The sequence below is a fragment of the Aythya marila genome, assembly GCF_965140915.1.
Source record: "Aythya marila genome assembly, chromosome: 7".
NCBI classification, from domain to species: Eukaryota; Metazoa; Chordata; class Aves; order Anseriformes; family Anatidae; genus Aythya; species Aythya marila.
The window spans coordinates 20165827-20189611 of NC_139048.1; the positions used below are offsets into that span (position 1 = coordinate 20165827).

Sequence of the window (23785 nt, forward strand, 5' to 3'; positions counted from 1 at the left end):
CTGAGCATCCAGGGGACCCAGGGAAGGAAGCAAGCCCCTGGTGTGCCCAGAGCCTGGGCGAGGAGCTGCTGGTGTCCCCGCGGTGGGGCTGGTGTGATGGGCGCTGTCTGCCTGCGAACACCTCATGCTTCCTGCTGCAGGAGGGAGCTCGGGCAGGGCTGTCTCACCTGGAGCTCCTTCTGAGCTGAGCTGCCATGAGGACAGGACACCCACCCTTTGTATGTCCTCTCCATTGCCCTGGCCCCCTGTGGCCGTGTGGAGGCCGATCACACCGCAGATCCGTTTGTCCCCACGCCAGCCTCCTGTTCCTGAGGACCTGTCACTTCTCGTGGCATTCCCGGCCCCCACTTGGTGAAGTCCCTCTGGGGGCTTCAGAGCCGCCCCAGTGCCCTCCGTCGTGCCCTTGCATCAGTCTGGGTGTGGGGCAGTTGGGGCTCCTCTCAGGCCACCTGTCTGCAGGCGCTTGGGCCAACTTCCACCCGACACCCACCTCTGAGCAGCACCCCCCTGTCTGCACGTCCCCGTCCCTTGCCCCCTCCTCTCACCACCTCTCCGTGTCCTTTAGGGCTGCCTGAGGATGCCTCGCCCTGCCCAGCTCCGGACCTGACGCCTGCATTCCCCTCCCCACCAGCATGGCGCAGGCCGGGGGCCTCGTCCACCTCCCCACGGCTGAGGGCTGCTCTGCCTCGCCCCCACCCTTCTCCCACCCCGGGGACCACCGCCCCTGGCCTCCAGCCGCCGCCAGCCCCGAGCTGGAGCACCGCAGCCCCCCGCGCTGCCTCACCCCCAACCTCAACGCCGGCCGCCTCCACCTCCTGCGCAAGGGCCTGGCCCCCGACGCCCGCCGCAGCCCCCTCGGCCTCTACAACAGCACGGGCTCCCTGGCCCGCAAGCCGACGGAGACGGGGCCCTTCGGCAACGGCGGCTGCCCGGGCGGGGGGCGCCTGACGGCCCCCTGCACCCCGCGGAGGGGCCAGCCCGTGGCGGGGCTCGCCTCGCCCGGCAGCCGCAGCCCGCTGGTGGCCCCCGAGGGGCGCAGCTCCGTCGTCACCTTCCGCTTCATCGAGAAGGCCAGCGTGCGGCCCCTCGGCGGCCCCCCGGCCCCCCGGGAGAACGGGCCCTGTGCTGTGGAGCACGGCGAGGGCTGGTGCGTGCCCCCCGGCCAGCCCCAGCCCCAGCCCCAGCCCCAGGAGCGGCTGCTGCGCAAGCTGAAGCTGGAGGCCTCCGTGTCCGACCCGCTCCTGGCCGGCAGCAGGTCCCCGGGGGAGACGCGTCCCCGCGGGGCCGGGAGGGACACCGGCACCCTCGCCACCAGCTGCCTCTTCAGCTCCCTCACCAACGGGCTGCAGGCCCCTCCGGGGGACGTCCCCGCCGGCCCCCGGCCACAGGTAGGTGCCTGTGACCCCACAGTGGGCTGAGATGTCCCGTCCCAGCCCTGCTGGCCGCTGACCGCCGTGTCCCCCCGCAGGGCAGCGCCTGGCCGTGCCCCCGGCAGAGCTCAGCCCATGCCCAGCGCATCGCCAGGGCCAAGTGGGAGTTCTTCTACGGCTCAATGGAGGCCCCGAAGGCAGGTAAGGTGTCAGGCAGGGACCTGTGGCTACCAGCTGGTCTGTGGGGGGCACAGGGCCCTGATCCACTGGGACTTGGGGTCGAACGGGGGCTCTGGGCTCTCTTCCAGGCTCCTCGGCCCCCCTCGCTGAGCCCTCCCCGAAGCCCAGCTGCCTGCTGCCCGCGGAGCCGCAGAAGTCGGTGCCCGAGCACGGCCTGAGCCACGTGGAGGTGGAGATCGAGGTGTCCCCGCCGGGCAGCAAGGAGCACGGCTCCTGCGAGACGGGCATCATCAGGAGGACGGTGAAGTACTCCGAGACAGACCTGGACACCGTGCCGCTGCGGTGCTATCGTGAAACCAACATCGACGATATCCTGGCCGAGAAGGATGAGGTGGATTCGGCTATCGAGAGCCAAAAGGACAGCGAGAGCAACCCCAGCTTCGTGGGGACGCCAGGACGGAGGAACAGCACGCCTGAGGGGCTCCCCGAGCACAGCGCCAAGCGCACGAAGGACGGGCTGCGTGGCGGAGACGTGGAGGAGGACGATGAGGTGTTTGAGGCCATGAGGAAGGAGAACAGGGAAAGGTGAGGCTCAGCGTCTGAGGGCAGAAAGCACCCCTCGCCCTTCTCGGTATCCCAAGTGCATGACAAAACAGGCTCTGCCAAACGAGTACCCAAGCCAAAACTCATGGCAGCTGTGCTTGAGCTCTGCGTGGGGTCGGGGGGTCCTGGGGCACCCCGCAGGCTGGGGGTCCCTCACTGCCCCATGAAGGAGCGAGGCGGTGCTGGTGTCTGGTGCAGGGCACAGACCTCAGGACCTGCTCCCATGGAGACAAGCCCTGAGCTCCGTTCACCCATCCGAGCCAGGGCACCCGGGTGACAGTGCCAGGGGAGCTCTTTGGGCTGGAGAGAGCCTTTCCACACCACTGCACGGTGCCGTTTCTCACTTGTGTGGCAAAATATCGTGTACCAGGACAGTGATGGGTGGGTCAAGGGGGGCTCAGCTTCATCAGCAAACGCTCCGCACATGGGGGCAAGGTCTTGCGGAGAAAACAGAGCCAGGCGGTCCCCGCGTGCCAGGACAGGGGGGTGCCTGGCAGCATGCACAGCCACACTGTGCTAAAGGCGGGCAGGATGCACGGGGGTGGAAGAAAAGGAAGAGGGAGGTTTGGTGGTGGTGGTGGGAAGGGATGATAGAAAAAATAACTCTCCGTGGTGCCCCTGCTCTGGGAGGGAGAAGCGTGAGGAGCTGGGCTGAAGTGGAAGGGAAGGTGCATGTTGCAGAGGGGAGCTGGGCTCCTGCTGTTTTTCCCAAGAAGGAAATGCATTTTTTTTCCAAATGAATTGTCACAGAAGATTTGCAAAGCTGTAAAGTTATATTGTTATCACTGCGAGCAAGTTCTTCAAGTTGCTGTAACCATTACCTTACGTGGTGGTAATCTATTTCCAAAGCTGTACTAGGCCATTACAATTCCTGTGGGCTGTGAGCCTAGACCTGCTTTTTGTCCTCTGAGACACCTTACCGCAGCTCGCCAGGCAGTGCTGGAGAGGTCGGATGTGTACTGAAATGCACTGCAGCCCCGAAACACGCTGCTCCCGCTATAAGTATGTAGTGATGTAGTGGTGGTGTGCCCATTTTATGCAGCTGCTCTGCAGACCCGTGGCTTTCGGCTTTTTTTTTTGGTGTGCAGACCCCTGCCTGCTCCCCAGCGAGGTGCAGACCCTGCGGGCAGCATGCTGAAAATCGCTTGCCTAAAACCACAAGCTTGTTCGGTCCCTGCATTACAGCCCTGGGTTTTTGCTTACACGCTGCTTCCGAGCTCTGCAGCTGCAGCCCTCCCTCCTGTTTACCAGTCACTGCTATTGATGTTTGCTACTCCAAGCTTTCTGCTTTGCCTGCTTGCAGGAGGGGTGATGCTGGGGCGATTAAATATCCCCCTTACCCCCCTGTGTCCCAGGAGCCAGCGCCACTCTGCCCTGCAAGAGCTGTTGCAAACCAGCAGCTTCTGCCCTGGCAGTTTCTCTGCAGAGCACTTTGTTGGTAGCCGGGAAGGACCAGCCCTGCAAAATTGCTGAAGCACCATCGGACGCTGATTTGCAGATATAAATCCCTTTGGAAACCTAGCCTTAGGGGTTTAGCACCCTCTGCAAGGGGGGATTGGCTGGGCACTGTCGTGTTGCCCTTTAAATTCTGGCCAAAGGGCACCTTCTGTGTGATCTGCCCTCCCAAAATAAGAGACGTGCTAACAGCTGGCAGGACATCAGGCTGAAAAATCCAATACAGAATCAAATAAGACATGGAAAGTGACAGAAGAAACAGTGTCTTCTTCCAGCAAATCCTCTCCCTGAGTATATTTAGAGCCAGATCTACATCTAATGACCAGCCTAAGCCTTTACTGTCTTTATTCCCATTAGAGGCAGGGAGCTGAGACCTGTCAGCAAGGGCGGGCTCATCTCCCCCCTCCCCGAGCATCCCCCGCGGGTCAGTGAGGTGGTGGCAGGGCCTGGCATGGCCAGCAGTGCCAACGCCTTGGCCGAGGAGCCAGAGGAGGCTTTGCAGCACCGTGCCCCAGCCCCTGGAGTGTGCAGGGCTGGCCGGAGGCAGAAGCACCTTTCCTCCCTGGAAGCAGAGCAGCCTTGCCCAGGACAGCCCTTGGGCCTGCTGCCAAGGGAGCTTTCCCGGAGGGGACGCGTGTCCCCTGCTCACCCACCTGGCCCACCTCCAAGAGAGGATCAGCGTGTGTCCTGCGCCAGCTCGAAGCCAGACACACGTTTTTGTGCTGCCTGCCGCTGCTGTGCAGGTGCTTGACTGCACCCTCAGCATCTCCTCCCCTGGCACTGCCCCAGCTGCACTGCCTGGCCGTGGGGCTGTGCCACGAACGGAGCCAGGCAGGGCTGGGCAGCGCGGGGCAGGCTGGGTCTGAATGGCTTTGCTCACGGCTGGCTTGCTGTTTTGGGGTGGAGAGGTCGCTCCTGGAGCTCAGATGGTGCGCACAGAACCAGCTATGTTTTCTCAGTGTTTTGGCGGCAGTAAGCTTGATGACAAAAATAAGCCCGATTCCCTTGCCCTCCCCTGGGAACGAGGTCCTTTCTGTCTGCGGCTGCTGTCCGTCCCTGTGCAGCCCATGGCCCTCCTTATGGATGCAAGACGCAAAATGAAGTCAGCAGCATTAGCTCAGCTCAGCAGCACGGTGCAGAATGGTAAGGGCAGGGAGCGCACATTCACGCTTGCAAATGCTGAGAGGTCTCATCTCCTGTGTCCTCATCAGAAAGTCCCCTCTGAGGCGGCTCCTGGGGCTCGTGCAGGACTGGTAAGGACACAGTGCAGTGCTGTGCAGCTGGGGAAATGCTCTTGGATCGACAAGAGCAGCCTTCATCCTGCCTTTCCTCCCCACTGCTCACTTAGCTGGGCTCCCTTTGAGGCCACCTGCATCTGGTGCAGTGAAGCTGGCAGCTCGTGGCCTGCTGAATAATCAGGGTGAGATTTCTGAGCGGCGTATGAAAGCTAATGAATGAGAAAACCACTTGGTGCTTCAAACAGCAATGCATTTTCTGAGCCTTCTGTATGAGGCTGTTTGTTCATAACAAATGTTATGACAAGCTGGATCAGTTCTTTGCTTTTAATCAGGAAAGAGAGTGGCATAACAAGTGCTTTTCTGGTACTTTAATAAAGCGATAGCAGCTTCTGAGTAAAACAGGCTTTTAAGGCTGTGTTTATGCCTGTATGACTGAAGCACTGCTGTTCTCGGGGTTGGAAGTATCCCTACGGCCACATGCTCGGACCGATGGGCAGGTTGCAACTTACCTCACTGACAGAAGAAAAGTCTCAGGGGTTGGAGATGTAGAAGCTCCTGTGCTGGGCTGGGCCCAGACCCATGCTGAAGCCGAGCTGAGCCTTCCTGCAGGGCTGGTACATGGCCAGATGATTCTCCAGGGCCAGGAGAGATGGGTTTGGGTGCCTTGGCAGGGAGCAGCACCTGGGGTTTTGCCCCTGCTGTCAGGATAGGATATCTTATTCTCTCTGGAGTCATCCCCTGTGTTATTTTCACAGTGGATCATCTTTGTAAGAGAGGCATAGCCGAGAGGCTGGAGCAGTCCCCATGGAAGTAAGCTGGGCTGGGTGCAGGTGCTCTGAGCACCAAGCCGTCCTGCTTTCCCCTCCTTCTTCAAAACCTGTGTGGGGAGCTGCTGCCTGTGCAGACCCTGCAGGCAGGCTCTGCTCGGTGCCCGCGGTGTCACGTACGTGGACGAAGGTGTCACGCTGCCCTCAGTGGCTTGGGGAGCACCGTGGAGCTCTGAAGGCTCGTGGAAAATTCAAGCACTTGCAGATTTGGTTAGAAGTGGAGCTGAAGCACATCCTGGTTTGGTGCTTGAGCCGTTTATTGGATCTAAGCTCGAGGCGAGTGGCTGGGAGCAGTAGCCCTCTCATAAGCTTCTTAGGAGGATGAGCCACGAAAGGAACAAAAGTCTGTAGCTCATTAAAGGAGAAGCATATGTCTGGAGGGAGGCCAGGCAGTCCCTCTTCCCATCATGTCTTGGGCAGGCAAGGCTTCTCCTCGGAGGTCTGGCGTCCTGCAGCTGTTCAGAGGAGCCTTCTGCCCTCCCAGTTTCCTTCCGGAGCAGTGCATGGGCTTTTGTTTCAGGGCTCTGATCCCTTGCTCCTCAGTGACCAGTTCTTCTCCCTTTCTTTCCCTCTAGGGTCATGGATCGAGACACGCAGGGTATGCTCAAGTCTCCAGTGCCTTTCCTGCTAGGGCACAGCCTCTCCAAGGATGGCATGGACTCTTTCAGCAAGCATTTTGAGAGCATCATGGAGTCCCATCGAGCCAAAGGCACGTCTTACACCAGCCTGGACTCCATTGACATCCTCTCCTCCCCAGCCCGCACCCATGGGACCTTTTTCACTTTTGACCTCCCAACCCTCACCCCAGAAGTACAGGGACAGATCCGAGACAGCGCCAAGCTGATCGAGGAGAACTTTGCTCCTCTGGCTCACTTGGAGCCGGACTCTGGGACCAGCTCGGCCACAGATGCCCCCTGGACTGAGAGGGAGGAGGAGCGAGGCAGGCAGAGGAAAGGCGTCCAGCGCAGCCCTTGCTGCTCAGAGGACAGCTTTGGTACTCCCTTGGCCTCCAACATGAGGTGAGTGGCCAAAGCTGCTTGCTGCCCACCTGGGCCACCAAGGCTCGCTGTGGAGTCCAACCCTGTGCTGCGTGTTGGCAGCCCGAGCCCAACTTCTGCTGCTGGGAGAGGGAAGGGTGAGGGCTGGGCTGTGCTGCTGGCCTGAGAGGAGGCTGGTCAGGCCAGGAGGCATCGTCCTGCTGTGGCAGGCACGGAGGTGGGAGCACATCCCGTGTTTCATCTTCCCCAGCCTTGTTGGGAGCTGTAGGTCCGAGCTTTGTGTCGCCTCCAGAGCCTGCAGTTGAGAGAGGAGGGTGGGATATCGTGTCTGCTTTGTGGCCCCTGGGTCACCCCGAGGACATTTTTGGGGAGAGAGGTGCTGGCGAGGCCTTCCCTCTGTCTGGGACACCGAGGGCAGGGACGTGGTGGCGCAGAGGCCGGGCAAGATAAGTGCAGTGAAACTGGCGATGTCCGAGAGGCACCGAGCAGCAGAGGGTGGCAGCATCCAGCCGTGGATCACTGCTTTCTGGAGGAGGAATCTGCTTCCTACTGCTCTGCCAAGGCACAAAGGAGCAACGCGGAGAGCCCCAGTGACACTGTGGGGACAGAGCCTCGCTTACCATCCACAGAGCCTGGTAGCAACAACCCGTGGCCAGGCTGTGGGTGCCCCCTGCACCCCGCAGAGCCATGGAGCTCCCTGCCCCAGCCAGACAGCCTTGGCTCATGGAGCCTCCAGGCTCAGACCAAGGCTCTGGCATCCCTCAGCACACGATATCCTCAGTCCATGCTTTTATCTTGACCTTGCCAGCAGGAAATTTGCCCGAGTGAAAACACAGCATGCCCTCCCCGAGCACTGGGGTGCCTCTGCCTCCTCTGGTGGCCTTGGCTGGAGGCAGGCAGGAGGGCGAGACCTCCGGCTGGGAGCTGGGTGAGGAGCAGAGGTGGGCACGTGTCCCTGAGCTCAGGGAGAGCCCGGCATGTCCCTCACAGGCCATCCTGTGCTCTGCTGCTAGGAGCCTGTTCCCCGTTACATGGCAATGGGAAATACTCTGCTATAGGATTGCCCCACAGCAGGGAACCCCACAGTGGGATGCTCCAGCCCCCGCACAGTGCCATGCCCTGACAGGGACACCCTGGCCACCCGACATGGGAGCTCCCCAGCTGCTGCACAGGGACACCCCGCACTGACACCTCCAGTGTGGGGCAGAGACTCCACAAGTGCCCGGCCCTCGCTCTGGAGCTGTTGTCCCCCTTGGGCAGGAGGAGGAGGTGTGCAGGTCCCCACCTGTCACTGGGCAGGGGCTGCTGTCCCCAGGGCAGTGACCCAGCGTGTGCATGGGGCCAGGAGCAGGAGGCAGGGTGCTGTGCGGGGTCCCTCCGGGGCTGGTGGTGCTGGTGAGAGGGTGGTGTGGGAGCTGGGGCAGCAGGAAGGTTGCTCCTGCGGCAGCAGCCAGAATTTCGCAATTACAGATCCCAGTCCCAGGGCAGCCCTGGGGCAGGCACTGCAGATTGCAGAGCATCACCCCAGAGGGACGTGCACAGGCAAACGGTGTCCCCAGGGGTGCGTCTGCTCATCTCCCCATCCTGGACCACCCTGAGGAGCGTTTATCGCCGAGAGCTGGGGAGAGAGGATGTTAATTGCTGCCCGTGCCACCCCGCGAGAGGCAGGCTCCACGGGGACCCGAATCGGGGACATGGGCTGGGGTGGGACAGAAAGCAGGGCAGGCAGGAGGAGCCCGCAGACTCCCCGGTGGCAGCTGGCAGCGTGCCCCCGGGGAGCCTGGCTCGAGGGAGAGCCCAGCCCTGGGGACGTGGCGGTGTGGGAGGACGGGAGCTGCAGGGCTGGCAGCCTCCCCAGCCTCCGCTGTGCCGGCCCGAAGCCGCCTCTGTGCCAGATCCCAGCTGCTGGCGTGTGCGGGAGCGCGGGGCCGTGCCAATAAGCGCTGCTGTGTTTCTTTATAAGGTGCCTTTTGTTGCTGCAGCCATCGGTGAGCTGGTGCCCCCCTTCCCTCTGGCACAGGCCAGCCCAGGTCTGCCAGCTGCTCTCGAGTGACCCGAGCAGCAGCGGGGCTCCCAGTTGTCACTGGGCAAACTGGTGAGGGAGAACCCGAGTGCCCCGAGTGCCCTGAGTGCCATGCCCAGCGGGGCTTATGCGGGCTGTGCTGCAGGGCGAGGGGAGAACAGAAAGAAGGGGAAGGGCAGGGGGATGGCGCGGGGAAGGGCAGGGGCGAGAGCACAGCGGGGCTGGAGCCTGGGGCCTCTCTGCCAGCGTGGCCTTGAGCCTGGCACTGCAGGAGATGGGGCACAGAGGTGCATGGGGGACTTTACCCCAAAAAAAGGGGAAAAATCCCCCATGGTACCTACGTTCACCAGTGTCCAGGTGGCTTCGGGTGGCTTGGGTCCCACCGGCTGTTTCTAGGCAGGGACAGCAATTGGGGTGGCACAGTTGGGGTGGCACAGTTGGGGTGGCACTGCCAGGTGGCACACTTGGGGCATCACTGCCGGCTGCCACCTCCCGGGGCCCGATCCCGGCGGTGTCCGTCGCTCCGGGCGTGCACATGCCGCACACGTGCGTGCAGCGGCGGCGGCGGCGGGGGCGGTGGCGGCGGGGGGGGACCCGCAGCGGGTCCCGGCGGCGGGCAGGGCGCGGTGAGGCTGGGCGGGAGGGGCGGGGAGGGGCGGCGGCGCGGCATGGCCGGCGGTGGAGGGGAAGGGAAGAAGGGAAGCGAGAAAGGGAGGGGGAGGGCGGCGAGCGGCGGGGCGGCGAGGGGCCGGCGGCGGCGGGGTGCCCGCGGCCCCGGGGCGGCGCGGCCGGGGGCAGCTGCGGGGGGCAATGGGCGGCGGCGGCCCCGGGGGCGGCCGGAGGGGGGACGGGAGCCGGGGGGACGCGGCCCCCAGCGCCGGGCCGTGATCGCTGCTGCTGCAGCCGCTGCTGCTGCTGCTGCTGCTGCTGGTGCTGCTCCTGGTGGTGCTCCTGGTGGTGCTGCTGCTGGTGCTGCTGCTGCGGCCCCGCTCGCTCACGCCCCGCTGGCTGGACTTTGCCCAAAGGTCCGAGAGGTCCCGGCTTCCCCGGGTTAGCACCATGGCATCTGGGGCCGTGGAGGAGAAGCCGCCCCCCCGCCCGGCTGGTGAGTAACCGGATTTTAAGGCCCCGGGAGCCCGCTCGCCCCAGAAAGTGTCTGGAGGGGGGACCGAGCCCCTGCGAGGGCTGCGGGTGGCAGCGGGACGGGGGGAGAGAGCACGGGCAGGCATCTCGGGGGAGGGCCGTGCTGCAGGGGCGGCTCTGGCAGAGCAGCTCTGCTGTTTGCTCTCCAGGGAAACAGCAGCGAGGAGGGGCACGGCTGCCCGAGTTGGCTCTTACCTGGCTCGGGTGGCTGTGATGCTGGCAGGGGCCGCTGCGGGTGATTTGAGGAGCAGGCTGGACAGAGCCGCGGGGCTGGGGACCGCGGGACCGGCCCCGCCTGTGGTTGGAGGCTGGCCTGGCTGACCTTCAAGTGTCCTCCCAGCCCGAACTCCAATTCTGCGAGGAATGAACCAGCCCAGATCTTGGCTATCATAAATCAAAGTCACTCCGCTGAGACCGATGGAGGGAGCTGCATTTATTTAGCTCAGCCAAGGATCCGGTCTGGTACATTCTTAGCAGCGATATTAGGCAGGCTGGGATTGCTTGGCAGAGGCGCCGGGCTCCTAGCCATGCATGTGGGGCAGTGGGAATTGAGGGCAGGGTGCTGGCCTGCCCCACACACGTGTCCCTCGCCGACTCAGACCGGGCTCTCTGCCCTGTCCCTTTGTGGTGCAGAAAGCAAACCGAGTCCCCCGTGGCCTGTTTTGGGGAACAAGTGGCTTGCAGTAGGCATTTCTGAATTTCCTGCAGCAGGTGTCTCACATGGAAACATGCCAGGAAGGACCTGGATAGCCTGGGAGCTCAGCAGAGCACCACAGGCTGAAACCAATGTCCACTTGTCTGAGCCTGTCCCCAGGGACATCTCTCCGGTCCTGGGGAGCAGACATGGGTGAGGGGGGTCCCGCTGTGCAGATACATCCCTGCTGGCAGCGAGGAGCTGGAGGGCAGCCCCTGGGGCAGGCTGTGCTGAGCTAACAGCCTGGTGCTGCCCCACGTCGGGGAGAGGAGCTCCTGAAGGCTGTGGGGAGAGCATGGTGCCGGGTGAGCCTCGTGGGGAGGACAGCGGGGCTCCTGCAGTGGCACGCTGCATTGCAGCGCAGGAAGGTGCTGGTCTCCTGCTGGCCTCCGGGCTGCCAGCCAGAGGATGAATATCAGGGCGAGACACAGAGCATCTGGGTCCGGGGGTGGGCGTTTGGCCTTGAGAAGCAAGTGTTGAGCCCAGAGGAGGAGGATCTGAAGCCAGGGAGGGAGGATGTGGCCCTGGGAAGGAGGATTTGGGCTCAGAGAAGTGCCTGGTGCCAAGGCAAAGGAGTCTTCGGGACAAGAAAAGGTGTGACTAGAAAAAGAGTAATTGGGGTCTGGAGCTGGAATATTTGGGGGTCAGAGAAGAAATGCTTTAGCCAAGGGAAGGAGTATTTGGGGCCATGAAACGGAGTGTGTGGACCCCGCAGGAGGACTGCCTGGCCCTGGGGAGGGATCCTTGTCATCAGAGAGTGTCTGCAGAAGCACCTTGCAGCTTCCCTGGGGGTCTGGGCCCCCTGGCAAACACCTCCAAGTGTGGCAGACGTGGGGTCTTTGCCGTCTGGGTGGGTCACACCAGGCTGGCGCCCGCCGTGGGGAGCGGCACCGTGGGGGTGGCCGTGGCCGTGCCACCGCGGGCAGCGTGGTGGGGACGAGCCAGCTCCGCGCCGCTCCAGGATGACTCATTTCAGGCACGCTGGAGATGCTCGTACAATACCAAATTTGATCTTTGTTCCTTAAGTGCAGGCCAGTTCTTGGGTTGGAAATACATCTAATGTAAAAATATTATCTCAGTGTTTCTTCAAGCCAAACTGAAATGTCACTTCAGAAAGTACACTAAAAAAATCCCGAGACATTAGGTCATTGGCAAGAAAATTAGCATCACCTCAGTTGCCTCAGATGTGGACATGTGCTCTTTGCTGTGTTCGCCGTTTACTTGAGGATCGGGCTCTTGCTCTTCTCACCGTAGGAAAAGTGTTGGGTGAAAACCCATTTCTTGGCGTGGCCTGGAGGCTGGGGTCTCTTGTACAGCATGGTGCCTCATCCTGACCGTATGGGTATGCTCTGCTGATACAGAGCCCAAAGTCGGAGCTGGGGCCCGGTGAGGGAGGGGATGGCAGACCCCGCTGGCAGAGCTGCTGTAACAAACAGGCTGTGAGCCCTGCGTGTCTGTTTCAAGAAGCAAGGCAAGAGTCACGGCCATGGGCTGGGAGCCTGCCACGAGATAGCTGTTGAAGGACAGAGTTTGTAGATGGCCCCATGGCTGGGTGCTCAGCAGCGGGTAGGAAGGTGAGGAGCACAGCTTCGGAAGAGAGGTCACGGAGGAAACTTGGAGCTCTAGGTTTGCTGCAGGAGGCACCACGAACCAGCCAGGTGTGCTGCGGGTACAGAAGCCTCCTGCTCGGTGAGACATGCCCCAGGGCTGGTGAGCTCCTTGCCACCAGGGACCTTGCAGCCACTTAGGGGCCACCCACCCGGGCCGTACCGCAGTCACTGCCCGGTGTTTCCAAGCTCCACGGTGGTCCCAGTCAAGTGCATCTCCCCCAGGACTTGCAGGGCTCCAGAGCTAAGCAGCTCTGGACCTGTCTGGCCCATGGTTGCATGCTTTTGGGCTTCCCAGTTGCACAGGGGACGTCGAGAGCCCCCCGAGGCACAGGGCAGCCTGTCCGTGCTGTGCGGAGCTCCCCCGGGACGGGACGAGCTCCATCCAAAAGCTGTCGGCCAGCGCCGAGCAGCAAAGAGCAGCTTTGTCCTTAGTGGAAGAAGTGGAGCCTCAGGGAGACCGGCCTGGGTAATTGGCTCAGGAGAGGAGGCCTTCTTAAAAGTCAATTAGAGACTTTTAAAAATAAATCAGACTGGAACATTGCGAGGCCTGCCAGAAAATTTGGGCGAGGTCAGAGTTGCTTAACATTCGTTGTTGATTAGCTTCAACTTACTTTTTGTTGGGATCGCTTGTGTGCCGCTGAGTCAGACAGCTCCGGAGGCGAAGCCAAGAGAGTGCTCGAAGCACAGCCTTGTAAGGCCTGACGGGGCGAGGGCTGAGGGGCAGCCCGGGGGAGGCAGCACACCGTGCCGCGAGCCGGGGCCGGCGGTGTTTGCCTTCATCCTCACGCGCTGTTCCTCAGTTTTTGCTGTGCTCTGGAGTTACCGGGTGAGAGAAGCCAAGTGCAAGAATTACGGCCTTCTTGTCTTGGGTAGGAACTGCACTCGAGAGCAGCACGAGGAGTTTGTTCAGGTTAAAAAATGACGGTGTCTGTAGAGTACAGCATGCAGCGTGCACATGTTTCTGCTCCAAGTCTCGGCTGCAGCTGGGCTTGGCAGAGCCGGAGCCCACACACGATGTCTCGCAGGCTCAGGGTGGGGACTCTGGAGCAGTTGTCCTGTCTGTCCACATCCACCTTGGATGTGGCTTTGAGTGACTTGGTCCCGTCATCAGTCACCAGAAGCACCCTGTCACCTCGTCTCCCTTCCAGCCACGTCTCCAGCCTTCCCTTAGCACCCAGCCCCGACTTGTGAGCACCTCTAAGCAGTAGTGTGCAATATGCAGCCCAGCAGAGTGGCTGACCTCCAAAGCAGGGTGAGGACATGTTTGCTGAGAAGCTGGAGGAGCAGAGGACCCGTGGGCAGACTAACGCGGTGTGTCCCTTTCCATTGCAGCGACCACCCCCTGAGCCAGCTGGTTTCTGACTCAGACTCGGAGATGGACAGCATGGAGCAGCTGGCCCTGGGCAGCACAGACACCCTCTCCAACGGGCACAAGGCTGACCTGGAGGCTGCCAAACGCCTGGCCAAGAGGCTCTACAACCTGGATGGCTTCAAAAAAGCAGATGTGGCCCGCCACCTGGGGAAGAAGTACGTGTGGGTATTCGCAAGGAACGGCCCGTCCTGCAAAGGCATCATTCCTCCCACCTGCACCCCCGGTGCTCCCACAGCCGCTGCCCTCGTGGGGCACTGGGCTGGCAGGGACAACTGGCAGGGCCCCAAAGCCCTCTCCCCATGACAGCTTGTCCATACCAGGTGTTCCCTCTAAAGGTCTCAGCACCTATGATACATCCAGGTTTTGTGCCTTCCCACCGCAACTGCATCTTGGGCACCTTCAGCAGGTGTCAGGGGACGCCTCCTGGGGGCCCTTCCAGCTCTAGCTTCTCCACAATGAGTGTTCCCACTGGATCTGTGGGTAAACCCCGTGAGTTTCGTGGGACTCCAGGAGGCCTCTGTCCCCAGCACGCTTCCCACAGCCCTGCCTTCATGTCTCCCAGCCCACGGGAACCCCCCCCACCCTCTGCGTTTTGCCATGCCCCCAGTCTGGTCGATCCCACTCTCGCTCCCCCCTTTGCATTTCAGCAACGAGTTCAGCAAGATGGTGGCAGGGGAGTACCTCAAGTTCTTCGTGTTCACGGGGATGAGTCTGGACCAGGCTCTCAGGTCAGGCGGACTGCGTGTGGACGTGTGCATGTGTTGTGGCCACCCAAGTGGTACCCCAGGGTAGTTTTTAGGGCCCAGTGTAGGTGTCTGCCATGTGCTGGCAGGGTAAGGTGCTGCAGGCTTAAAAGGGGTCCTGCAGCTGTCTGGGAAGGCTGTGTGAGGGCAGGGCTTCATCTGGCACATGCCAGGTCTCCAGGAGGGGGCAGAAAGCAAAGGGTGAGTTAGAGGAGCTGCTGGTGGGCTTCACGTGTGGCCAACGCTGCTGCTGCTGCTTCTTCAGGTCCTTTCTGAAGGAGTTGGCCTTGATGGGAGAGACGCAGGAGCGGGAGCGAGTGCTGGCTCATTTTTCCCAGCGCTATTACGAGTGCAATCCCAATGCCATCTCCTCGGAGGGTAAGCGGCTGTGTGTGTGTGTATGAGTGTGCGTGTGGGTGTGCATGTGTTCGCTCGGGAGAGCACATGTGTTCGTCAGCTCAGCGAAGGTGCTCCGACTGCAACTGGAAAGCAGTCTGAGAGCGTGAACTGACGCCTCAGGAGTCAGCCCCTGTTACGGAGATGTTGTCATTTCCCTCAAGTGACAGGCACTTTAGACTTTAAAAAAAAAAATACTGCTCTAGTTGGAAGATGCATAATTAGGGCTCAACGCATCCTTAATTCTGCCCTTGAGCAGATTAGCACAGGAGGCGAGAGGAGGCCCTCCCCAGCACACAGACCCCAGCTCTCAGACCTCAGGGGACGGCCAGGTGAGACAGCCCCGTGCGGCACAGAGGGGCGCCCAGTCTGCACCGTTTCACCTTAGTGTGCTGCGTCTTTACGCTCCCCCTGTGTGTGCTCACGTGCTGAATCTGCTCTGGTTTGGCTCTGTGGGCAGGTGAGATTTTGGCTGGCTGGCTGGAAGAGGGCTGTGCCATCCCCACCGTGCCCGTGCTAGGAGCTGGGCAATGGTAGCTGCAGCGTCACTGCCTGGCTGACGGGGCTGAGGGCTGGAGGGGGGTCTGTACGCACAAGTTTTGGACTAGCTTTAACCCAGTGGCCTCCTATCCACTCGCCTGCGTGCTGCCAGCACCGTGCTGATGCTGCGTGCCCCACGTGCCCGGGCTGGGAGGAGTGGGCTCAGGGCTGCCTCGGGCTCGGTCCGCTCCCAGGGGCTCTAATCCCTGCCCTGTGCTTGTGCTGCAGACGGAGCCCACACCCTGACCTGTGCCCTGATGCTGCTCAACACAGATCTGCACGGACACGTAAGTTCCCTCTGCCATCAGCCCCAGCTGTCCCCTGCCCTTACCGCCCCCGCTGCCCCAGCCATGGGTGGCCGGGGAAGAGCAAGGACGTGCCAAGGGCAGAGCCACGTGCGCAGGAGGTGCAGGGGCTGAGCACCCCCAAGGTGGCTGGGAGGAGAGCAGGGAAGGCCTGAGTGAGGAGATAACGGGGCTCTGGGGGAGACAGGCTGAGCTGGAGGATGTGGAGGGAGGAGAGAAGAGGAAAGCAGACAGGGGTTGAGGCTGGGAGCGCGACTCCAAAACCAGCTGATATTGGGAGCAGGTGGCACTGAGCTTAGAGAAAAGAAGCTTTCTAACACTCCCCGAGTCTAAGCACAGCAGGCGGCTTTCCACACCTCCCCGAGACCTGGCCAGCCCCTCGCTCTGCAGCAGACTGGGTTTTCTGTTCCTGGGCTGTGGGAGCCTGCTCCAGCCAGCTCCAGCCCCCCGGCCCAGAGGTGAACCCCACGTTTCTCTTCCCCTGGCTCCCCCAGAACATCGGGAAGAGAATGTCCTGCTCCGACTTCATTGGCAACTTGGAGGGGCTCAACGGAGGCACTGACTTCCCCAAGGAGCTGCTCAAGGTAAATTTGGTTGCTCTCTCTGGCCAGCTAAGCCACAAGAACAAGGGCAAGAGCTTCGGGTAGGATTGTATAGATGGCCATGTGGGATGCAATTAAGGTGTCTGTCCTCATGCCTGTGTCAGGCTGTCGGGATAGGCAGGATCAGTGCTGTTCCTTGGCCCGCAGCTTTCCTCCTGTGTTACAGAGGTCAGGGAGTGCAGCCACCAACCCCACTGCTGGTGGCGTGGGCAAGGCACAGCAGTGGTGAGGGTGGGCCAGTGGCTGAAACCCCAGAGCTGGGAGTACCCTGCACTTGTGTGGCTGGGGCAGCCCTGTCACCTCCCTGCATGACCCGGTTCCCATCTACAGGGACAGCTCTGGCCAAAGCCACAGGAGCTGTGAGGTGCCTCTGGGCGGGCGGGGGAAGGGGTGGCGATGACCTCCATGGTCCTGGAGCACCCTGGGGTGCTGGTCGGAGGTGGAAAGGGGGCAGTGCATTGGGGAGTGACTGTGCCTGGCCACCGATGGGGTCTGGGTCCTTCCTGGGCGAGTGAGGCAGGGAAGGAGGCAGCGCTGGGACTCTCCACCTCGAGCTGGCTCCTCTGGCCACCGCGGTCCATGCCGGCTCTGTGGGTTGCTGAGATGTGGCCGCAGGGGTTCCCACCCTGTGCCCCCACACCGATGGCTTCTTGTCCCTCGTGGCCATTTCTCGAGCCTCCCGGCTGAGGCAGGAACAGCGCGGCTCAGCTGCTGCGTGCGTAGGGAGGAGTCGCCTGCTGGCTGCAGCGCGGCTCCGCTGCCGGCGGGGACGGCCTGACCTTGAGGCTGATGCACGAGCCGGGGAAATGGCTTCGGCACCGGCTCCGAGCTGAGCGAGGGCTCACTGGGGCCCGGTGCTCATGCTGGCTGAGCTGGCGGCTCCGTCGTGGGCCCTGGGAATAGTGCTGTGCCCCGTGGGTCCCACAGGGCAGAAGCCTTTGGTGAAGCGCTGCAGTCAGAAAACACTCGGGATGTGGGAAATGGGTTCCCACAGGGTGCCGGAGCCACTCCTGTGGGAGGTGGCTTACAAAAAAAGGCAACGTGGGGTGAAAAGCTGAGCTCTGTTTTCAGCCTTTGTGGGTCTATTCCTGGCTGTGCCGCTCGCCCCATCATTAAGGGGTTACCAGCAGCTCTCAATAGGGCTGTCCTCCCTCCCAGCCCACGCTTCTCCACTAAAAACAGTCACTCAGAAAGAATTCTTCCCTAATTTTAAACCCGGCTCCAGAAAAGACTTTAAGCACCCAAAATGGAAGAGAAATGTCCAAAATCAGGACCTGGAGCATCTGTCCCCCCGGTGCTGTGTTGTCCAGGAGCATCCAAACTCTGCGGGCCCCTCCTGAAGCCCCCGGCACCCCACAGTGGGGTATCCGCAGTGCAGGCGCTGCGGCACCCGTGCTAAACTTCCACCCCAAAAGTACTTAAGCACGCGCCACCGCATTGTCTTGTCGGGTCTCAACCAGTGTGAAACGGGGCAGTGAGCAGCTCCTGCAGCCTGCGGGCTTGGTGCTGGCAGGGCCAAGCTCTCTGCCTGGCAGAACCCGTGCTGCTGGGGCTGGGGGCTGCCGCGCTGCGCCAGCTGAGGCAGGAGCACGTCCCCGCGCAGCTCTGCCTGCAACCCTGCAGCGGGGGGGCTGAGCTGCTAAAAATGGCCTGTTCCCTCTGCAGCTGCGGTGCTTCCCACAGCCGCTTTTCAGACGCCTCTGTATCAGCACCGTGCTGGGGAGTGGGAGCAAAAGGCATCGCCGAGGTGCTGCGCGAGGGGCAGGCTGCAGCTCCTCCGTCACTCCCTGGCACCGATGCCCTCGGGGGGCTCCCGTCCATGCAAGGGAGAGCAGAGCTTCAGGGAAGTGCTGGGGAGGGGGCTGGCAAGGAAAGGTGTGTGAAGGGGCAGTGGGGCAGCGCCACTCCTGGGTAACCTTTGCCAGGTTTATCTGGAGAAGACGCCCTCTCCCTTCTGCCAGCTGCAGGCTGTCGGCTCCTTGGTGCTTTGGTCCTGTTGCAGGCTTGGGCAGCAGAGAAATAGGAAAGCCTCCCTCCTCCCTGCGGTGGCCTGTGCCGGCCCCGTTAGCCTACATAGGATGTTGCCTCCTTGGCAGACCTGGATCCCCTGCCTGGGGACTGAAGCTCTTGTGCAAGCGTGCCACACAGCTGGCTGGCTAATTTTAGCTCTGCAGGAGCGCACGCGTTTCCTAAGGGCAGCAGGGGAGGGGAAGGGCTGGCAGGCTTCAGAGGAGCTTCCCAAAGCTCAGAGGTGGCTCATGGGCAGCTCCAGCAGTGCCAAAGAAAGGTCCCAGAGGCTTCCCAAGCCTGCCTGGGGGAATCGCACAGGTTGTTAACCCACAGACTTCAGAGCCAGAGAGCTTGAGGCAAACCCCACACACAGCTGGGGGACTGGAAAGCAGGGAGATGGGGACAGCAGGACAGGACCTAGGTGGCTGCAGGGGACACAAGGCCACCGTTCCCTGTGACTGTGGGGACAGCATCAGGAAGGGAGACCCACAGGGCCCTCCCCTCGTCTCTGACTGCAGGAAGCCCCAAGACAAGCAGCACGATGCCTGGGAGCGGGTGGCAGCTTGAGTCAGACAAGAACTTTATCTGCTACGATATAACGCACGTAAACACTCACAGTTTTCAGCAGAAGAAACCAAAACACTCGAAAGCTTGTGCTTTCACAACCGAGCACCACGTCCCCCTCACTGGCAGTGCCTCGCTGTGCCCCTGCTGCCAGAGCCAAGGCAGCGATGCTGCACCTGCAGGCAAAGCCTGCTGCGGGGAACACCTCCCCGTGCTCCAACCCATCCGTGGGGCACCGTGCTCTGCTGGCAGGGCTGCCCAGCCCGCGGGCGTTGGTGTCCTCATCCCCGGGGTAGGGGTGAGGACATGCTGGAGACATGAGAGCCCACGTAATGCTGTGCCCGAGGATGCCCACACCTGCAGGCTTGGCCTTTGCTCCTGTGGCCAAATGAATACCAGTGCCTGGCCGGCAAGGAGGGATGCGAACAGGACGGACTAGAGCTGGTGATACCGCGGTTGGCTCACCCTGAGGCTGTGCTGTTCTCTTCTAAGTGTGATTTTAGCCCAGGCCCCCTGGGGTTTCCTGCACTCTGTTGGTTGTGTGTTGCATTTCAGATACGGATTCGACCTTTACCTGACCGATCACTTTGCAGAGCCTTAGGTCTTCCACATCTGCTTCATTCTTCAGCTTAACCTCGTGCTTTGCTGCTGGGCCTCCAGCCACACAGCACGGACCAACCAGACCCCATTCCTCCCCCGTGCTGCTTAACAAACGCAGGAGCGAGCAGAATGCGTGCTACTTCCCAGCTCGGCAGCCTGGAGCATTTCACAGCTGTTAATGAATTAAATCCCAGCGCAGGCAGGTCCCCTGGGGGAGGAAGGTAGGCTGGGCCCCCCAGCTGGCAGGCACAGCCGTCAGGCTCAGCGATGCGCAGATGTGGGAAGCGCACCCCGGCTCCCACCTCTGAGCTCAGACCCCGGCAGCGCTGAGCTCAGCCCGCTCCCAGGGGGATTCTTTATTTTTTTGCCTGCGCCCTTCAGCCCTGAAGCCTCGGGGACAACCCCAGCGCCCTGCCCTCGGCGCCCCCCTGCCCGAGGCCGGGGCCGGTCCCTCTCCCCGGGGGCCGCCTCCATCTTGAGGCGGGCGGCCCCGCCCCGCGGGCTCTGCCGGGCCGGGCCCCGCTGCCGCCGCCATTGGCTGCTGGGCCGGGGGCGCCGCCTCCCTCGGGCAGCAGCCGCCGAGCCCGGCCCGGCCCGGCCCGGCTTCAACAGGCGGCGGGCAGCGGGCGGCGGGGAGCGGCGGGGCCGGGCCGGGCCGTGCCGGGCAGGGCAGGGCAGGGCTGCCCCGGGCTGCCCCCCCCCGTCAGGATGATCGGCGTCAACAGCATCAACAGCAGCGCCGGGCGCATGCGGTCCCGCTCCATGTGCTCGGTGCGCTACGGGCGCAACTACCGCGGCGTGGAGACCTTCTGCTACGGCTGGCCGCAGCGCTCCCGCACCCTCAAGCCGGTGCTCTACACCGACCTGGTGGTCAGCCGCCTGCAGAGCCGCCGCAAGAAGAAGCCGGTAAGCGCCGGGACGGCAGGAAACACTGGGGGGTTGCACCGCCAGGAGCCTGCCCGCCGTCTGCCGGCAGCGGTCTCGGAGGAGCTGGGCTGCTGCGCATCGGCTCCGGGTGGGGAGAGGCAAAAAGAGGCCGCCCTGGGCACGTCCTGCCCCAGCCCTGCCCGCATCCAGCACGGCGGGGAGGGGAGTGGGTGCTCGCCCGCCCCGTGCTGCAGTGGGGTCGGGCAGGGGGCCCCGCTGCTGCCCTGGCCAGCAGCAGCCCTGGGGACATCGTGGCTATGAGAAGCGGCGATGCTGCCATAGCGCAGCACGGGCTGGGGCAAGGTGTGACGCACTCGGGTGGAAGGAGACAGGCAGCTGGCAGCGAGGGGCTCGGCCCTTGGTCCCCGCGCTGTGGGGCTGAGGGACACCGGGAGCACGGGGTCTGCCGGCTGGGGTCGTGGCTGGCTGGGCAAGGAGGGCTTGGGGAGCCTGGGGTGGCAGGATGGGTGGCTGCTCCCCGCAGCGAGGCAGGGGGTGACGCACAAGGCGCTGTCCCCAAGTCACTCTCATCTGTCTCTGCTCCGAGCCCCCCTGCGGAGGAGGAGGTCTGGGGGCAGCGCTTTGTCCTCTGGAGACACCTGTGCGAGGGGGGCAGGGGGCACGGGGTGGCCGGGTGTTGCTCAGCACGGTTGTGTGTGCCGGACGGGCAGCAGGGTGTGTGTGAAGGTGAGTGAGGGGACAGCCGAGGGCTGTTCCCTCTGCCACACAGCCCTGGTCTGGCCGTGCCGTTCGTGTTCCCATATCTGAGGGGTCTCTGCTCGCCTGGGGGGGCTGCCAAAGCTTCGTGGCCGGGTGTAGAGAAAGATGTTTTGCTAAGGAAAAGTTGGGGAAAGCCAGCGATTGAGCTCTCATATTGCAATGCTGCCAGGCACGGCGAGAGGGAGGCTGTCTGCAGGGAGGGCACTTTGTAGCTGTGAAGTCTGTCGTGCAAAATGTCACAGAGCCGTGCCTTTTCGCAGGGCTGGCAGCGGGAGGAGGAATCTTGACCTGCACAGGGCATCTCGCAGCTCCGGCTGCCGAGCACTGTGCTGCACAGCAACAAGCACGCTGTGGCTGTTTGTCACCGTAATGTGTCCAAAACAGTTGTGATCCCTAAAGGAAGCACCCCAGAAAGGGTTAACCCTCTGCTTGTTGCCAAAATTCCTGCCTTAACACTCCTCTGCTATGGCCATGCTGGGCTACAGCCCTCAGTGCAGTCCCATCTGTGCCAGGGCTGTGTCCAGGGCTGCTTGCAGCCTTTCTCCCAAACCAGCACTGACCGTGCCCTCCTCTGGGCTCCCTCCGAGGCAGAGATGAAGGGAGATGTTGTCCATGCAGCTCCTCCATGCCCTGCCTGCAGGGTGCTGCAAGAGCCTGTCCACCCCTCTGCAGACATTGGCTGGAGCAGGACTTGGGGACGTCCTGGCAGCCCCCTTTCAGAGGGGGCACCGAAGAAAAATGTTGATTCAGTGAGAAATCCCGCTGGGACAGTATATCCCCAGGTCTCCTTGGTGTTGCGCATGTCTAGGGCAGGGCTGGCTGCCTTGCCGTGCGTGCTGCAGCAGTGAGCTCATAACCCTGTGATGGTGGGGGGGAAAAAAAAAAGAAAAACATGCAAAAAAGCCACCTCTGTTTGGGGTCAGTCCTCTGCTGGCAGCACCCTGCTTTCTCTTGGGCAGTGCTTGCAAATTCAGAGGTGCCGAGAGGTGCCATCCTTTTGCACCTTCGGGAATAAACCCACAGAGGAAAGAGAGCCTGGAGAGAGGGACCTGCAGAGCCGAGCTGTGAGTCTGTGGTCTCTGCCGACACAGCTGATGTGAGCTAGGCTTCAGGAGCCTGCTGTGCCCTGCCAGGAGCGGTCCTTGCACCACTGGAGTCTGGGCAGGCAGCGGTTCTGCCCCGGGAGCAGAAGAGCAGGGCCGGGCTTTGTGGCTGCAGGGCATCTTCTCGGCTCGGAGCTGGGCTGAGTCCACCGGATTTGTTTCCAACAGGGCATGAAACCGGTGTCAGCTGGGGATGGCGGGTAGCCAGGCAGAGCCTTGGCAGGATCTAAGCACAGAGCGAGGCTTTGCATTGCCCTCTCCATCCCCCCAGCCTCCCGTTTCTCTCCTCCTGCTCCAGGCACAGGAGCCAGCCCGCAGCCCCGTGCCTGAGGTGAGGCTGTGTGGCAGCTCCTGCCTGCAGCAGGCTCGTGCGATGCTCTGGGTGCTTGTACCGGGGTGTTGGAGCCTTCTGAAGCCACAAGTCAGTCAGTTCGTCCTTCGAAGCGTTCACAGACAGCCCCCGAGCCCAGGTTTCTGTAGTGCTGCGCTCTGCCGGGCTGCTCCCTGGCACTGTGCAGGCGTTGTTTTCATTTCATTCAGAATTGCGCCACGAGCAGCTTCTGTCAGCAGCTCTCGGTGTTACAGCAGAGCTTGGTCCTGGGGTCTGCAGCCCCCCGGCACGGAGCGGGACCTCCCCGTCCTGCCGGCGGCCGAGGCTGGTGCCCGTCTGACTCCTCGCAGCGTTTTCTCAGCAGCCTTTCTGCAGCTCCTGGTTTCCAGTCTCAACTTCTCTGTGCCGTTTTTCCACTCTTTTTTTTGTCTCTTTTCTCAGCACCTCTCAGCTGCATCCCTGTCAGTGAGATCCCTTCCCTCCTGTGGCCATTCCTTATCACCTACCTTGTGCCTCTTTGCAGCCTGTGCTCCTCTGGCCGAGCCACCAGCCAGTTCCTCCCTCCTACCTCTTGCTCCTCTGGTGCCAGGGTGGTGTAAATGGGGTGCAGGTACAACCTGCCATAGGGGAATGAGGCCGTGCCCTCCCCGGGAGGCTCCTGTCTTCCCAGGCTGACCCCTGTTTTCCATTTGCGGCTGGGGGGCTCCCTTTCCTCCTCTGAAAAACACACTGGTGTTGAGCCAGCGTTTCCTGGAGCAGGACGCACGAAGCGAGCCTTGTCCCTCTTCCGTTCTGGCCACTGCATCTCTCGGGTGATGATGGATTTGTCCTCCCCGGACGCTGCCTGGGCCTGCCTGCTGGCTGGGTTTCGCAGGTCCCTGCAAGCCTGCAGTTGTACTTCATCAGCCACCAGCAAGATCTCTCCCCGGCAGTCTCCGGCCAGGAGATGGATGTTGACAGCTGCCTGAACAGCCTGTGCGAAACTCGATTATTTGCCTCCGAGGATGAAGCCTTCCAGACCCGTCCTGCTCCTTGATCTGGAGCGCTGTGTGAGCGCTGCTGAAAGCCTCTCCCGAGCCTCCCGTGCTGCAGAGCCGGGCTGAGTGCCTGTGGCTCGCACCCAGCTCGGACCGGACAAAGGCTTGGGAAAGGGGCCCCAGGCTGTCCCACTGCGCGTGGACTTTGCCTTTTTCCCTGCTGAAACGCGGTGCTGGGCCCTGCCTCGCCGAACCCTGCGAGGGTTGGGGCCAGCGGGGAGGCTCGGGGCGTTTGGGAGGGAGGGCAGGCTGCAGCCATCCCGAGGGGCAGCCCGCGAGCAGGCTGTGAGCTGCTGGGTGCAGGAGTGCTCCTGGGGCCCTGCTGCAGGCTGGCGTCTCACCAACCCAGGGGCAGACACGCAGCGTTGCTGTCCCAGCTCGTCTGCAGCCCACA

General features: G+C 62.3%; 1 protein-coding gene across 1 annotated transcript in view; it reads left to right on the top strand.

Annotated features, from left to right (window-relative positions):
- Positions 1–632: 632 nt before the first annotated feature.
- PSD (pleckstrin and Sec7 domain containing) overlaps positions 633–23785 on the top strand; it is a gene marked incomplete at its 5' end in the record, with an annotated part of 28636 nt that continues 5483 nt past the window's right edge. The window contains 9 exons of the mRNA XM_082764229.1: positions 633–1388; positions 1469–1583; positions 1679–2135; positions 6249–6692; positions 13474–13674; positions 14161–14241; positions 14522–14634; positions 15421–15479; positions 15992–16081. Of these exons, the coding sequence (XP_082620355.1) occupies positions 633–1388; positions 1469–1583; positions 1679–2135; positions 6249–6692; positions 13474–13674; positions 14161–14241; positions 14522–14634; positions 15421–15479; positions 15992–16081 (2316 nt within the window). The remainder of the gene's footprint in view (positions 1389–1468; positions 1584–1678; positions 2136–6248; positions 6693–13473; positions 13675–14160; positions 14242–14521; positions 14635–15420; positions 15480–15991; positions 16082–23785) is intronic.